Source organism: Saccopteryx bilineata, chromosome 1 (assembly GCF_036850765.1).
Source record: "Saccopteryx bilineata isolate mSacBil1 chromosome 1, mSacBil1_pri_phased_curated, whole genome shotgun sequence".
NCBI lineage: Eukaryota > Metazoa > Chordata > Mammalia > Chiroptera > Emballonuridae > Saccopteryx > Saccopteryx bilineata.
The window spans coordinates 399,419,255-399,433,171 of record NC_089490.1 but is presented as its reverse complement, the minus strand read 5'-3'; the positions used below and the strand labels follow the sequence as shown (position 1 = coordinate 399,433,171).

Below are 13,917 nucleotides of genomic sequence, written 5' to 3'. Positions count from 1 at the left end.
TCAGTGTGGAGATTTCCAGGAGCTCTCCTGGCCCCACGGAGGCGTTCTCCGAAGATGAGGTCCTCCAGACTTTTGGGGTCCCCCTCCCACCTTCCAGCCTGGGCCAGTCTTCTTCTCTGGCCACTCACTCGCCCTGCTGTAGGCTCTAACTGTGCCCCTTTGCCTGCTCCATCTACGCTGGCTTCCCCAGCGCCCCCTTTGCTCCCACACTTCTCCCACAGACACAAGCTCTCACCCTGCTTTCCTCCCGGTGAAATCCTAGAGCTGCGTTGTGAGTCAGACAGGCTGGGTTCTAATCTCAGCTCTGCCACTAGTTTGAGAGGCTCGAGGCAAGTTGCGTAACATCCCTGCGCTTAGCTGCTTGATGTGGAAGTGGGCCTCTGTTGATGGAGACGAGGAGGCAAAGCACAGGCCTGGCCCCTGGGGGCGTGGAAAGGCTCTCCTCCACTACCAGCAGCTGGCCCTTCCCAGTCCTCAGGCCCCTTCTTTCCAAAACGTCCCTTCATCCTCCCACCCGCAACCCGTCTTTGTTCTTTGCTTTGTTACAGCGCCATCCGACCTCCCCTCAGTGTGGTCAATATTTGCGTTCATTTCTTTTCTCTATTTCTAGGTGGTAAGCTCCTTGAGGGCTTAATACCAGCAATTATTGATTGTTCCTCCTTGTTTTCCTAGTTGTTGTTTTTTTTCCCCCTTTCTTTCTCTGGTTCACTGGGGCTCTTTCTTGAAGCCAGTTGGTGAGGTTTGGACACAAGGACCCAGCAGATGTATTTCATATGATCACTGAACTACCTCTTGTCCTCTGGGAAGGGCTCCCATTAGCTTTACAAAGCCAGGAGGAAGTGCCCCCCTGCATTCCCCCAGGACCGCTCCCCTCTCACAGCCGCCCTCAGGTGGCACTGTCACATCTCCTCTGCCAGCCCTCAGGTGCTGCGGTCTTATCTCTCTTTTGTATCTCACTAAGTTTTTCAGTCTTCCTGTGAAGTGGGAGACACTCCCCTGCTCCTGGGGAGGAAGTAGAGACTTGGCAGGGTGAAGAACTTGCCCAAAGCTATCCGTTAGGAAGTGGCAGGCCTGGAAGCCGGTCTGGCCTCCCCCCCGGGCCTCTGCCTCCCGGGTGGGCCTGGCTGTTGTCATTGAACAAAAGGCAAAGGGGGCTGTAGTTCATCTGTGGTCCTGCTATTCTGGGATGTTCTCAATTTTTGAAACCAACTGCATGTCTGCTTGTCTCTTGGGAAAGGGGCCCTCTTCTCTCTGAGTGGAAGGGGCGCCTCTTTTCTGCTCTGTCCTTCTCTTGCTCTGGTTTCACAGAGCCGGCATTCGTACAGACTTCTGTGATTTTTATGTGTAATCCCCTCTGGCTTTCTTTGGGGACGGCGGCTACACTCAGAGTTCAAGTGGAGATGGGTATGGTTTTGTGCCAAAATCCTTGGCTGTGGGAAGTTTGCATTTGATGGAATGACTGACTTTCCTCCTCGATGACTCGATGCCCTCCTCCCTCATCGAGTTCGCCGCCCTGGGGCTCCTGTTCTGTTTCTGTGAGTGGGCAGAGCGCCCCTCACTGCTCAGCTGTTGGTCGGAAGCTCAGCTCTCTAGATCCCGCCATTTGCAAAGGCAAGGCTGACATGTCACAAGTCCCTAGGTCTGGAGTGCCCCCCTGTCTCCCACTCCAACCTTCAGAGGAAGCCTGGATCTCTGGACACCTTAGTGGTAGGCCCAGGCTCCGAACTCACATCTCTTTCCCCTTAATCTGGTTTCTGGATTTGCTCTTCTATTTGTTAAAATGGAGGTTGTCCACGAACACTGAAAACTGTTCTTTTAAATTTTAGTTTTCACATCCAGTTCTATTTCAAAAGAGTAGTTGCATTTCTCCTCCAAAGAAAGCCTTTTTTCATGCCTTGTTCTGCCGGTGCGGTGAGGTCAGGTGGCTCTTACCTTTTTTGTTGCAATCGGTTTAGCCGCCCTACAGCCAGCTGTTCCTTCTTCTCACTAGCTGGCCTCTTCATTTCACGACAGGCCCACTCACTGACAGTGCTAGTTCTCGAATCACTCGTAATCTCCTCACCCATCACTGCCCCCACAGTCAGACTCTCATCCTCCTGCTATGGGAACTGCTTCTGCATCACTACTGATCAGTACTGGTCATCCAGCACTTATAGCTGCTAAATATTGAATTCTGTTATTTTTAATTATACGAGGCCCTTATTAATTGTGTTACTGAATTAGCCCTGTGCCCACTGGTTATAATAACTCTCTAACCAATGACTCTGTCCCTAGAATCCCTTTCCTTCTCGCAAATCACTGCTTTGGGGTGTGCAGTTTAGTATTTATTTAATGGACATCGAACAATAGTGTCCCTCCATCTCTGATGCTCTAAGTGAAGCTGCCTCAGTCCCTTTGACATCTCTTCCCCAAAGATCAGAGTAATTTTGAAGGTGGTGGTTGCTGCTGTCTTTGGCTATGAGAAGAGAAAATGAACTTGGGGGTAGAAGAAGCTGGCTTATAGTTTAGGGAGGAGTAAAGGAAGTTAGAGGTAGGTGGGCCTCTGTGCCTTTTTATGGTGTGGTGTGGAGGGGGGCGTGAATTTCTGGTGCTGGCTGTGGGCGGTGGCAGCTCAGGGCTCCAGGGCTGGGCCTGGGAGGAAGCTGGGCTGCTGGGAAAGCTTTAGCAATCCCAGAGACTTGCAGGGGTGGCGGTGGAGGGCGCTTAATTCTGGGATGGACAGCTGCCCAGAGGAGCATAAGAGGATGTGGGTGGGGCCACTGAAGAACCCGGGGAAGTTCCTGGGCAATGTGGGCCCTGCAAAGTCGAATCAGGCAGGAGAGAATAACGGGCTATGGGCGGGAGAGGGGCGGGGGGGGGGGGGAGTCTGGGCCGGTTAGATGCAATTTGAGAGTGCGCCCTCCGCCAGCCCACGGAGGGCAAGGTTTCCTTTTTCTCATTCTGGTGACACCTTACTCTCTCTTCCTTCCTCAAGGAAGAGAAACAGAGAAAAATAAAAACAAAAAGAGGAGCTGCCCCTTCCCCATGCCTCCCTGGATCTCTTTGCCTGTCCTGCATCCCCAGGACAAGCAGACACCCAGATCCCCTTCTGTGCTCCTGGGAACCCCTTCCCTTTGTCCCCAAATGAAATTCTGCCACTCCTGTGATTCTCTAGGGGCGTTGGGCCCCTCTTCTCCTAGCCTGACAGCCAGCTGGCCCGTCACCAAACAGTTAACCCATTAACACAACATGGTCATTGGTCAGCTAGCTGGCCAGCACCAACTCACTCTTTAGCCAGTTCTCTGGAAAGCCACCTGGTTGACCAGTTAGCCAGTACCCCCTCCCCCCAACCCTGTTCATGACCCAAGTCAATAGTTCATCCCTCTCTCACACCTGTGCTCCCCCCTTCCTCCCCCCGACTTCCTAACATTTCAGCTGATAGGGTTTACTAATACTGCATAATCAGGTCTGCTTCTTAACCCCCTGCCTTCCCCTCTTTCACCCTCTGTTGGAAAACCCCGTTGCCAACTCTGTGTGTGTTACTAACACGCTTATAACCCAGGGCACCAAGGGACGGGCAGGGACAGGTGGGGCAAGGTATGAGTGAGAGACTGAACTAACCTTTCTGTCTCATTTGCGGAATGTCGGCCATCTTTTAAGTCTTTGCTTTCTTAGTCCAGTTCTTTTGTTGTTTTCTTCTCTACTAACCAAGGTCTCTAACTGTTCCCCTTCTCTGCAGCGACTCTTCCTCCGGGAGGGGATGGGGGTGGGGGAGGGGAAAGCCAGGCGAGAGGTTGGGGAGGGCTTAGGAGAAGAAGGGATTTAATTTCTTGTATGTGTTTTATTTCTCCTTCCCATCATAATTTAATTTTCTTTAAGCAAAATACTTAGCTGAACCTAAGGTGGGAGGGTCTGAATCAACAACCAAATATATCTGGTTATATATTTTTCCTCCTTCCTTGAGTTTCACAGTTGGTCATTTTATTTTTCTTTTCTTTCGTTCTGTCCCTTTGTTGTCGTCTTCGTTGTTGTTGTTTTTTTTGCCCCCACCCCTCCCCCTATCTCCGGTGAAGCACGCAGGGATTGGACACGCTATGGTAAACAAACTGCATTATCTGGTAGATATCACTCTAATTGTCTTACCGTTTGGTTTGCCGTGGGTTTTTTTAACTGTTCGATTCTCCCTCTTTTGTTTCCTTGCCCCTCTGGTTTTGGTTGTTTCGCTCTTCTTTTTTTTTTTTTGCGTCCTGGACAATCTTTAGATTTTTTTTTTTTCTTTTGCTTCTCCTTTAGTTTTCCTCTTTCCCTTTTTCTTTCCTTTTTTGGTCCAAACTCAAATCCAAAAGACAAATGGAAACCGAGGAATTTGGCCTGTCCCTGCCCTAAGCCCCGAGTCCCGGATTCAGACTCCTGGCCGGAGGCCCGGGGGCAGGCCCGTGTCCATCGCTCTGGTCAGACCAGACCCGATGCTGCTTATTTCTATTGCTTTGTTTTGTTCATTTTCCCCTTCTCCCTCGTTTTTTTCTTTAATTTCTTTCTTGGTCTCCTGAAAATCCATGGAAAACACCATCCCATGACACGCTCTGCTCTGCTCACTGTCAGCTCCCCGACAGGACCCTTGAGCTGGAGGAGGGGCTGGGGGTGTGCCCTCCGGTGGCAGCCAGCTGGGCAGGTTCTGGGGGGGGGTGTGCAGCAATGGCCTGGGGGGACACGCAGCAGCCTGGGACCAGTCCGGAGAGCACCTTCACATCACCAGTTCATACCGGTCGGGGGCTGCCCCATGCTGGCTGCCAGGGAAGAGGTGACATCCCACTCTCCCTTCTCAACCTTGAGGGTTCCTGGGTCCGTCTTCCCCCACATTTTGCATGGCACGAATGGTCTTCCCCCCCCACCAGGGACAGTGTCCAGTTCCCCCCACAGCTCTGCTTCTCTGACTAACACTGTGCTTCACACTGTCTCCCTTCCCGTCCCCCTCTCCTCCCCCTCTGTCCCCTCCCTGCCTGTCGAGCGAGCATGGCCTCTGACCGGGGTCAGTTTCCTTCCCTGTTGAGGGGCTGAGAGGAGGACACCCAGCCGGGGTCAAGTTGGGGTGGCTGTCACCAAGCTCCTCTGTTTGGGTTGGCTCCATCCCTGTGAGTGTCGGTGTGGGTGTCTGTGTAAATGCTGCTGGTGTGTGTTGGTGTGTGGGTGCAGTGTGTGTAAACGTTGGTGTGACATTTAGGGAGCGTTAGTGGGAGACTGTGCGGTGCGTCTGAGACTCTGCTGGTGACGCTGCATGTGTGAATGCCGGGCTGTGTCTGTGTGTGCTTCTGAGCCTGGGGAGGGCTCTGTGCGGGGTGAGCGTGGGGGCAGCAGCAGGGGCGGGGCGGGGCTGGCCCCTCGCTCTGGGCCTCGCCTTAGGAGGGTGTGCCCGCAGGCCCTGCTGTGCGCTGTCCCCGGGGATTCCCTGGTGCCTGCCCTGGCCCGGCCCTGCGGCAGCAGGCGGTTAGTCATCGCCTATTAATAATGCAGAGTGATTGAGCACCAGGCCGGGGACCCTGCAGATGGACGTGTCTGCTCCCACGGGGCCCACGCTGCCTGGCGCAGCTGCCTGGCCTTCCCGGCCTCCAAGGCCCGTGTGGCTGCCAGGCCGGCAAGGCGGGAAGCGTGATCGTGCGGCTCCCGAGCTTAGTGGCCCCCTCCCCCTGCCTCCCCTGGAGGCTCTGCCTCTGAGGCCAGGCCTGACCTATTCTGTGTGTCCCTGCACCCACAGGCTCGCGGTAGCCTGTCCTCTGCCCTGCCCATGAGCCAGTGCCTGTCGCTGTAGCCACCCTAGCGCTCCCCAATCCGAGAGCTTATCAGGTCACTCCCAGCTGTCCCCATGTTGAATGGAGCCATTCGGTGGTCCAGTCCCACCCCTCCACAGTCTCTGGTGTCCACTGCTGCTTCTAGGATTGAGATGCTGCCCACTTCTTGGGCCAGGCCATTGAGTACTTGTCGGAACTCTCTTTACAGAGCTTCGCTGTGACTTTGGGGGCAGAAGGGAGGCAAGATAAGCCCATGTAGCGTACCCCCTGCACCTGGGGCCTGCCATCCGAGACTTAGGGCCTTGCAGACCTTCTAGTTTCAGTTCAGTTAAAAATTGGCCGTGTGACCTGGGGCTAAAGCTCCATTAGCAAATGGGCTGATTGTACACCTGCCTTGTCTATTTCATGGGGTCGGTGTGAAGGTCAGGCAGGGTCACAGAAGCAAAAGCATCTGGACGCTGTAAAGGGACTTATAATTGTATTAAGTTCTGTAACATGCGAACTGATCAGCTCAGTGTTTCCAGGGCAGAGATGTTTGGTAAAGACCATGATTCCCTTCTCCCAACAAACCCTGGAGAATTCTGTTGCTGGCCCCACTGGAGACCCGATCACCATCCCTTCTTAGGAATGAGTCCTAAAATAACTGCAGAAACCCCAGAACACCTCAGGAGACAAGCCTGGGGAGGAGGAGAGACACGGTGACTTGCGTAAGCTGGTTAAGAAGCAGAGAATCCCGTCTGGCTTCCTCCCTGGTGAGGGAAGTCGCTGCTGAATTCTCCATCCCCGAAGTTCAGCATGAGCAGCGCTGATGACGATCAGAGCTGGTTGTCTCGGGGTGGCCTCATACACCCTTAGAAATCTGTCCCGGGGGCCAGCTCTTTTCAGGCCAAGACTGGAGTCAGAGAACGGGGTGCCGCAAGAGGCAATGTTCAACATGTTCTGCTTCCTGGGCATTCCTCAGCCTGGTTCTCTATTTATTTTTACTAACTCTTTTCTTATTTGAACATTTCTCTTTGGGGGAGAGGGTGGATACAAACCAGAAAGGCCAACCAGTTGAGACATTTGGTTTGGGTGTGGTCAGGCTGATGGAAGTTTTTTGGTAAAAATATAATAATAATAGTTCTTTGTACATACACCCAGGGCTTTGGTTCCTCTAAATAGCTCTCACCTTTTGAATATCATTTAAACTCAGTGAATGTCTAGATTCCAGGCAGAGATGATTCCCAGTTAACAGATGGGGAAGCTGGGCCCAGAAGAAGCCTGGGGTCACATAGCCAATTATGGAAGATGTCAGTGCTTCCTTTTCAGCTGTCTCGTTTGATCCTCACAGTCAGCCCGAGAGAAGGGGGAATGATGGAAGTGCTTAAACCCCGTTTACAGATGAGAGTCCGAGAGATAGAATGAGGTTGTTCTGGAAACTGGTAAAGGCTAAGAACTCAGGATTTCTGACCTGAAGTCTCTATTCCCAAACTTTATCCAACCCAGATGTCGGGATATACCGTTGGGCTATAACTGCTGGCTAGGTCATCTTCCTGGCTTGTCTTTCCAGCCAGTCTCTAGTTTCTTCCCTACCCCAAACAGACGGCTAAACCTAAACAGGTAGCGAGGCTGTGCGCATGCCTCAGATGGCCTTTTGCGCCTTCATTCTCTGCTCCCGCCCCGCCCCGTTCTGAGTTAACCACCTTCGGCTGGCTTGGCCGAAGCCTTTGCGAATTGGATGACACAGGAACGGCCTCTCAGAGGAAAACAAAGTGCCCACTGATGTAGTTTTGTCTACAATGTCAAGGGGCTTCATGAATCCCCAAAGCCTATCCAGTCCACTCACGAGTTCAAAACACGTTCCCTTGTTCAATCTTATTTCCCCCCAAATAAGCCCCTTCCAAGGAGGCTGGTGACTGCGATCATCGCAGGAAACCGAGAAAGGCTCTGGGCGATGCCAGAGGGGAGTTCAGTCCTCCCCAGCCTTTCTTCCTGGGGCATGTGGACAAGCAGTGCCCCTGGGGGCTCTGTGGCTAGGGCCTGGTTTCACATCCTAGCAGCCTGCCCAAGTAGGGTGCTGAGCAGAGCAGAAGAGAGACAAGTCAGTGGGGAGGTGGAGAGCCCACCCGGGTGGCAGGCGGCCCCTTGTGGCGCCTCCAGCCCCCCTCCCTGCTCCCGGGGAACAGAGCCTGGGCTTTGCGGCTGGGGGCTGAGCTCCTATGTGCTCGGTGCTCCCCACTGTCCTCCTTGACTGGGCATGGCTCTTTCCTCCTGGCCCCCTCAGTCCCCACTCGGCCCGACCTGTCTGTGTTGAGTGGACTGGCTGAGTGGACCGGTATGGGTTGGGTGCAGTGTCCCTGCTGTGTCTCGGGGCCCTAGCCGTGGTCCTGATGATGACAAGGATGCTGGTTGGAATTGAGCCCGTTGGGACTTCCCCCACGGCCTCCAGTGGGGTGTGGTGTATGAGCAGGTGTGTCTGGGGTTCGTGATCAGTGCTGAGTGGGCGGAGGGAGTGAGCACGCCTGGGTCACCTTCTGGTGGGGCAGGTCTGAGTCTAACGCCCCTTCCCTGTCTACTACCACTCATAGACATCTGTCCTAGTGAGAGCCCCTCTCCCCTCCTCTGCAGGAAGGAGGCTTCTCCTGCCCGCGCCCAAGGCTCTTTCACCTCCATCTCTGCTCTCCCCTGTCTCCTGGCCCGCACGCCTTCTCACTCCTCGCCAGTGGCTGTGTCCTCCCGCCTCTCCTGCCGGGCCGCCCGGCCGGGCCCTCTAACCCGCATGTGCCTTGGTGCAGTGGCTGTTCTGTGTTGCATGGCCCCTGCCCCCTTCCCTGCCGGCCCTCCCCCTTCCAGAAGCTGCGCGGGGCGGGGGTTGGGGGGCAGGGGCATCATGAACCCCGAGGGTGGAGGGGGACAGGGGATTTGTTCCCCTGTTTCCGGCTTTTACTAACGAACCTGCCATTTTTGTGTCTGGACTTTGATTTGTCTGAGGGAACAGTTGGTTTTACTAATCTGTCATCTCCCTCCTTGCCTTCCCCAGAGACCTTCCTCCATCCCCCTGCCCTTGGCTTCCTTTCCACCCAGTGCCCGTCCCCACTTTCTCTACCCCCCCAGGCTGCCCCCTCCTCCCTGCATCTTCTGATGCTACCCTCCTCCTGCCGCCCTGTCCCCCCCACTCCCCGGGCCAGGGCTGCTCTAAAAAAGTAGTTGTGAGTTGAGGGACAGACAGGAGGATGATTAAGGCTACCCTAGTCTGCTAGCGGGCCCCACGTGGCCGTGACGTGTATAAAGCTGTGGGGGCCGGGGGGCAGGTGTGCACCCAGTCTGGAGGGACCTCCTCCCCAGTCCGGTCCTTCTAATTCTGAGAGGGCACAGGCAGGTGAGCTGGCCCAATGGACCGGGCCGAACAGAGCCCACAGGGCGAAGAAGATGCCAGTTGCCGGTGCCCTGGCTTCTGGGGCTGGGGTGGGAGGCCAGGTGAGTGCCTTGGGTGGACTAGAAGGCCGAGCATACTGATGGAGGCCAGAAGGACCTCCACTGGGGGCTGGGAGGAGGGGTGCCTGGTTAGAGCAGTCTCGGCAGACTGAGGCTCTGTCCACCAAAGGTTCCTGAGGCAGAGGATTTATAGGTGGGACACAGGCAGTGAGATTCAAATGTGATCTTGAGTCATAAAGTGACTTGATGATCACCTATAATGACTGTGCTGTGTCCCTGGAGACTGGGCTGGGATTGGTGGGTCTACAGGGACACATCAGGACAGGTGCGCACCCTTTAGCAGCTGAGTGTCTGTTTGGGGTTACCACATGTAGCCTCAGGAACTAATTAGTGGCCCAGTTCAGGAGTGGAGGTGGAGGGCAGGATGGAATGGCATTTTTCCCAGAGAGACAGACCCCTTACCCTTCCACCCTCCCTGTCTTTGCCCCACCCCTGCAGCCCAGTCCCCTTCCCCCCCTCTCCAGCCCCCTTCTGCCGGGTCTAATCTTGTCTGCATGTTTTTGTGACTAATACTTTGACCCTTCCCTTTTCTGCCCAGACCCCCACTTCCCAGCCTCGGGTGGGATGGAGGGAAGAAGAAATAAACATGATGACCAGCCCTCCCCTCAAAACCAGACTCAGGAGCTTTCACACTGCCCCCTTCCACAAAGATACCCCCTTACCATCTGTCCTTGAACCTGGTCCCCCCAGCACAAGGTTTGATGGTCCCCAGGAAGGGGCTTCTTTCGCCCTGGCTTTGCTCAGCCCCTCTCCCCGCTCACTGGGAGCCTCCAGCTTAGCACACGGGGGGCTCAAGCGTCCTGTGGGGGAGGTTCCCCTTGCTCCCATTCTGCTCATGTCTCTTAGGAGTTCCTAGCACCCACCCCTGCCCCCGTGACAGTGGGACACTGGAGACCAGTTGCTGGAAGATGGCTGGTGGCATGAGCAGTTGGACTGGTATGGGTGGGGACATCAGTCTCCAGACTTTGCCGGCAGAGGGGTGCTGAAGCACTTTAGGGGAGCGGGGAGCAGGGTGAGCTGTGGCCTGTGGAAGCGCGTGTCTGCTTCCTGATGGCCTTTCAGAAACCTGCCTTCCTGGAGTGGGCTCTCATGGTCCCACAGACCTTGACTCTGCCCCCACCACCTTGCTGGGCGTCTGGAGCCCTGATGGGCTATTCCTATGGGTTTCTCAGGGGCCAGGTGGGCACTTGCCTGGGGAGGTAGTTCAGGAGTTTCCTGCCCCTGTCACCCCCCTCACCCCCCAGTATCACTCTGCCTTTCCCAGGCCACTATTGAACCCTTCTCACCTCGTTGGAACACCAGACATTCCCCACCCCATTCTTATCCATCTTGCTTTTTCACTCAACTTTTCAGCCCTGGGTCAAGGGGTACCAGGAGGTTAGACCTCTGACCCTCTGTTCTCTCTTTAACCTGGCCCCGACTCCCTAGAGTATGATGGTGGCATCAGTAGGGAAGACAGAGGAAGGAATAGGTAAAGTGTTGCCCTCTCCTTGGGAGACATGAGAGTGACCCGAGTCCAGAGGGACCTGGGGTAGAGACAGACTCAGGAAAGGAGCGGAGTGGTGGGACTCAGCCCTGAAGGATGTTCCGCGTCCCCCAGGAAGTTCCAAGACTCCCCAGGAATATCTGAGTTCTCGATCCTCATGCCCTTGCTTTCTGCCTCCTCCCTGCTGGGCTAAGCCTGGAAGGACTCCTCAGCGCCCTGAAGGGGGAGCTGCAGGTGAGTCGAAGCCACCAAGTTCCCACGTGTTCTCTGCCACGTTGATGTGAGACACGCTGAAATCCCATGTGGGTCCAGAGAGCACCTGCAGGAAGAGGGGGCTGAGGGTGCCATTTGCATCCCCCCTCCTGGAGCCCTGACCTGGGGTCCCCCTTCCATTTGCAGCCACTTCCAGGAACCAGTTCTTGGTGAGCGCTTCAGTACCCTCCAGCCTCTGTCTGCTGAGCTGGGGGCGTGGGGCAGGCCTTAGCCCACCCTGAAACCATCAAATCTTGTGCTGCCTCCTTTCCCCACTTTCCTCTCTCCCCCCACTGTTCCTCCTCCGAGACAAGCAGACATAAAAATGGGGGGCCCCCTCCGCCCTCGCCCCCGGGCCCCTCCCTCGCCCAGCCCTCAGCTCTCCCCAGGGAGCTGATGCCGGCTGTCTCCTTGTCTCTCCCCCTCCCTCCCTGGGCCGGGCAGGTGACCATCTCGGTGGACGGGATCCTGACCACCACAGGCTACACGCAGGAGGATTACACCATGCTGGGCTCTGATGACTTCTTCTACATTGGGGGCAGCCCCAACACAGCTGACCTGCCGGGCTCGCCCGTCAGCAACAACTTTATGGGCTGCCTCAAGGACGTGAGTAGGGCTAGGCAAGGGCTGGGCCAGCCCAGCAACCCTGGGCCCTGTCAGGGGGATGTGGTCTGACCCGGCCAGCTGCCTGGGGCCTCTGTGCCTCCCATGGTGGGACACCTTCCCCCTTCAAATCCTAAGGCCGTTGGCTCCACTAAGAGGCTTCTCTTGCCCTCCCTTGAGCCTTGGAAGTCCCCTGTCTTCTCAGAGGACCCTCGAGGCAGCAGTTGGATATGGAGACCAGACCCCTGTGTTTGAGTCCCAGCCCTTCCGCTCACTAGCTCGGTGACCTTGGCGAGTCCCCTAGCCTGTCTAACTGTTAGTTTCCACATCGGTATAATGAGTGGTCAGTGCCTCCTTCTTCAGGTGGCTGTGAGGAGCACACGAGAGTGTAAACAGAAAGACTTGGCCAATTGGGAAATGTCAACCAGATGGTGGCTGTGATTGTCTTGCCATTCTTATGAATGGGTCCCTGTTCTAGTGCTGGACACTAGATGGGACAGAGAGAATAGGGGGGCATGGCACTTGCTTGTTCACAGCCTCTGTGTGTGAAGTTCTACAACAGAGGCCACGCCAGTGGACTGGTGGTGCTGAGCAGGGACCCCAGGCCGGGTGGCGGGGCCCCATGGCGTGGCAGCTGCTGGGCAGGAGCGGCCAGGCCCTCAGCTGCTTCTGCTTCTTCTCCCTACCTCTGCCCCTGCCCCCTGCAGGTGGTCTACAAGAATAATGACTTCAAGCTGGAGCTGTCCCGCCTGGCAAAGGAAGGGGACCCCAAGATGAAGCTGCAGGGCGACCTGTCGTTCCGCTGCGAAGATGTGGCTGCTCTGGACCCCGTGACCTTCGAGAGCCCTGAGGCCTTCGTGGCGCTGCCCCGCTGGAGCGCCAAGCGCACCGGCTCCATCTCCCTGGACTTCCGCACCACGGAGCCCAATGGGCTGCTGCTCTTCAGCCAGGGCCTGCGGGCCGTGGCTGCAGCCGGCGCTGGCGGCCACAGCTCCACCCAGCGGGCTGACTACTTTGCCATGGAGCTGCTGGATGGCTACCTCTACCTTCTGCTGGACATGGGCTCTGGGGGCATCAAGCTGCGGGCGTCCAGCCGCAAGGTCAATGATGGCGAGTGGTGCCACGTGGACTTCCAGAGGGACGGGCGCAAAGGTCAGGAGGCCTCTGGTCCCTTCTCTCACACTGGCCACTCCCGTCCCCCTGCCCTGCCATCCTCCCCAGGTCTCTGTCCTGCACAGTTTCCTGTACCCCTCCGTGCCATGCCCCTGCGTTCCTTCTCTAGCCCTCCTGGCCCCCTCCGGGTCACTCCTGCCGAGGTGCCCAGGCTGGAACGAGTATAGAATCGACAGACCTGGGTTCACAGCTCAGCGCTTGCATTCCCTGAGTGTGTAACTTTGGGCCTATCACTCAATCCCTTGCAGCCTCAGTTTCCTTATCTATAAAAAGAACCGATACTTCAGGGTCAGCAGAGGAGAAGTTAGAGGACACTGTGAAAGCATTAGCAGTGTCTCTGCAGAGCAGATATCTCACTCCCCTAAAAAACCTTCCTGGTCCCGCCTCCCTTCTGTCTAGAAAGATCCACTCCACTTACCTCTATTGGCGCACGTTAGAAATGTGTATGGAGGACGGCTGCCCTCGGTGCTGTCCAGGGTGCTGGACTGGGGGAGCCGCGAGCTGAAGTCTTTGCTATCGTAGAGCTCCTGTGCTGGGGGGCAGGTAGAGCTCCTGTGCTGGGGGGCAGGACGGTCCGTGGCCACCGGCGAGGACTCCCACACAGTGAAGCCGCAGGGCAGGGAGTGCGGAGGTCAGGCAGGTCTGATTTGAACCTTCTGTTGCTTTCAGCCACCCTCTCCCATCCTCTCCTTGTTTTCCGCCCCATTCATCTTGTTAAACACTAGAGGATTATCCGAGAAAGGGAGAACCGAGATGGATGAGAACTGACATTATCCAATTTAAGCACTTATCAATGTCAGCTCATTTGTGTGCTCCCCAGCTGTCACCGCACTGGGCCTTTGAGTCTAGGTGGAGTGACCATTTGCCCACACACAGGGAGGCGGGGGCTCGGCCATGGCTTCCGGGAGAGTCCGCTTTCCACGGGCTGGCTGTTCCTTCCTCTCCCTTCCTCAGAGAAAGGCCGCCTTCCCTGGCCTTTATGGTAAATGGGTTCATCTCCTGGTTTTGCCCCACGATGTCCCCCGGGGTCCTCGCTTGCTGCCTCCTGCTGTTCCACGCAGGCGGTCAGTAGTTAGTAGCTCTTTAGGGTGGCAGGCTGCTCAGGCTTGCACAGAACACCTGGCCTTCTGCTCCTCGTTGCCTTCAGGGAGTGCTCTTCACAGC

The 13,917-nt window shown here is 56.1% G+C and overlaps 1 protein-coding gene across 24 annotated transcripts in view; it reads left to right on the top strand.

Moving 5' to 3' along the window:
- NRXN2 (neurexin 2) overlaps positions 1-13,917 on the top strand; it is a 111,120-nt gene that overhangs the window by 38,381 nt on the left and 58,822 nt on the right. For 17 of the 24 annotated variants that reach the window (XM_066251912.1, XM_066251906.1, XM_066251904.1 and 14 more), the window contains 3 exons: positions 4,053-4,076; positions 11,422-11,583; positions 12,288-12,732. In XM_066251912.1, coding sequence (XP_066108009.1) covers positions 4,053-4,076; positions 11,422-11,583; positions 12,288-12,732 — 631 coding nt within the window. The remainder of the gene's footprint in view (positions 1-4,052; positions 4,077-11,421; positions 11,584-12,287; positions 12,733-13,917) is intronic. The other 7 variants (XM_066251929.1, XM_066251914.1, XM_066251908.1 and 4 more) reach the window with 1 other exon arrangement.